Below are 2,667 nucleotides of genomic sequence, written 5' to 3'. Positions count from 1 at the left end.
ATTAAAGGTCTTGCCACACTCATTACATCTGTAAGGTTTCTCTCCTGTATGAATTCTATGATGACTTGCTAGGTTTGCAATTTGCCTGAAACCTTTGCCACATATATCACATTTATATGGTTTCTGTCCAGTATGGATTCTCTGATGTCTAGTAAGGTGGAACATCCTATTAAAGGTCTTGCCACACTCATTACATCTGTAAGGTTTCTCTCCAGTATGAATTCTATGATGACTTGCTAGGTTTCCAATTTGCCTGAAACCTTTGCCACATATATCACATTTATATGGTTTCTGTCCAGTATGGATTCTCTGATGTGTAGTAAGATTGAATGTCTGACTGAAGGTCTTGCCACACTCATTACATCTGTAAGGTTTCTCTCCAGTATGAATTCTATGATGACTTGCTAGGTTTGCAATTCGCCTGAAACCTTTGCCACATATATCACATTTATGTGGTTTCTGTCCAGTATGGATTCTCTGATGTATAGCAAGGTTGGACCTCTGATTAAAGGCCTTGCCACAATCACTACATTTGTAAGGTTTTTCCCTAATGTATGCTTTCTGGTCTTGTGTGAGTAATGAAGGATGCATAAAATCATTCCTATACATATTAGAAATGCTGGTGTTGACACGAGGAAGATTTGTTTGAAGTAATGAAACTGAGGAGCCGCTGGTGACAGACTTCTCACTTTGATTACATTCATAAATTTTCCTTTCAGTCTGAAATCCCTGTAGTTCAGCCAGATGCGACCAAAAGCTTAGTTCAAGCTGATTTTCAACTGGTTTATTTCCTGCATTCCTTCCATCACCTTGATCTCTTCTTCCAGTGATGTTTTTAATTTTAATTGCAGGTATTTCTCTGTAATTTCTTTCATCATTGTGACACTGACACTCAAAGTCATGAATATTTTGCTGCATTTCCCTGAAGTAAAAATCTTTGATGTCACGGATTTCATGTTTTTCCAACATCACTGCTTGGAATACTTTTCCTGTGCTATTGTTCTCTTTTGGTGGTGATTTCTTGATCATATATGTAGGAGAGACATCTACAAGATATTTAAAAAACAGGTTTTCTATTAACTATAGTTGGCAAATCAGTAGTTCATATTGAAAAAGATATTGGCCGGGTGCAGTGGCTCACACCTGTAATCCTAGCACTTTGGGAGGCCGAGGCAGGTGGATCACGAGGTCAGGAGATCGAGGCCATCCTGGCCAACATGGTGAAACCCCATCTCTACTAAAATACAAAAAATTAGCCAGGTGTGGTGGCATGCGCCTGTAGTCCCAGCTACTAGGGAGGCTGAGGCAGGGGAATCACTTGAACCCAGGAGGTGGAGGTTGCAGTGAGCCAGGATTGTGCCACTGCACTCCAGGCTGGTGACAGAGCAAGACTCCATCTCAAAAAAAAAAAAAAAAAAGAAAGAAAGAAAGAAAGAGAGAAAGAGGGAAGACAGAAAGAGAGAAAGAAAAAAGATATTATACCAAAAATAGTATTTATACTGAACAATTATAAAATTTTCAACCATGATCTTCAAATTTTTAGGAACAGGATTTTTAATAAAGACAAAGTGATTATATGTAATGCAAATTAATTTTAGAGAAATCCAGTTTCAAATGACCTATAACCCAAACATTTGTGTTGTGCAAACTTATGTTAACTCTAAAAAGAGGGGGCAGGGTGTACAAGGAGCATGGCACCAGCAGCTCCTTCTGGTGAGGGCCTCAGGCTGCTTCCACTCACGGCAGAAGGCAAAGGGAAGATGGCATGTGCAGAGATCACATGGCAAGAGAGGAAGCAAGAGGGGAGGAGGCGCCAGGCTCTTTTCAACAGCCAGCTCTCACGGGAAGTAATAGAATAAGAACTCATTCATTACCTCAAGTACAGCACCAAGCCTTTCGTGAAGGGTCCACTCTCATGATCCAAACACCTACCATTAGCCCCCATATCCAACACTGGGGATCAAATTTCAACATGAGATTTGGAGGGGACAAACATCCCCTCCAGACTATAGTGGTAACCTTATAAAGAAAATAAGTAAATGACCCACAGTGGGTAATGGCTTATACTGAAGGGAGCTGTTAGTGAATGCAAAGTGCAGAAACATTTCCTGGCAGTACACGGAGACCCATGGAGCTAGGTTTTCAGCAACATAGCAGCACATAAGGAGCAGAGAATAACAAGACAGCACCAAGAAATGGATTGACAGGAACCAAGTGAACGTTACAGAAAATTCAGATGGAAAGAAAGGTGGGGAACAAAACAGTCATGTATTAACTGAAGAATGCGACTTGCAGAACTTCAGAAATTTGTAGAAAATACAGGTGATATACATAACAGTGGAGAAGTCCTTGAAGTATAAGAAATGAGACACGTTTCCTGTAAAATACTGTGAGATATTTAAATATTAATTTAGTATACCAAGATGGATGTGACAAGTCTAGATAAGCAGCATAATTTTTACAAAATAAGGTATGGAGGACATAAAAATTCAGTGACATTTAACCCAAACCCAACAAGTTATGATTAGACAATTGAAAATATACTATAGAAAAAGCAATGTTATCTTCTATAACAAATTATGTCAAGTCAATGTAATGGTATTTCTGAAAATAAAGCATTGAATTAATTGTAAAAGTATATTCTCAACAAATAAAAAAAATTTTAAG

At 38.7% G+C, this 2,667-nt stretch overlaps 1 protein-coding gene across 1 annotated transcript in view; it reads right to left on the bottom strand.

Moving 5' to 3' along the window:
* Positions 1 to 2,667, bottom strand: part of LOC108532987 (zinc finger protein 160-like) — a 22,226-nt gene that overhangs the window by 9,868 nt on the left and 9,691 nt on the right. Inside the window, exon 4 of the mRNA XM_017877303.1 lies at positions 15 to 1,046. Coding sequence (XP_017732792.1) covers positions 15 to 1,046 — 1,032 coding nt within the window. The remainder of the gene's footprint in view (positions 1 to 14; positions 1,047 to 2,667) is intronic.

The sequence above is a fragment of the Rhinopithecus bieti genome, unplaced genomic scaffold (genome assembly GCF_001698545.2).
Source record: "Rhinopithecus bieti isolate Rb0 unplaced genomic scaffold, ASM169854v2 scaffold_10982, whole genome shotgun sequence".
In the NCBI taxonomy this organism is placed as follows: domain Eukaryota; kingdom Metazoa; phylum Chordata; class Mammalia; order Primates; family Cercopithecidae; genus Rhinopithecus; species Rhinopithecus bieti.
The sequence above is the reverse complement of the archived record's forward strand: the minus strand, read 5'-3'. Positions and strand labels throughout refer to the sequence as shown.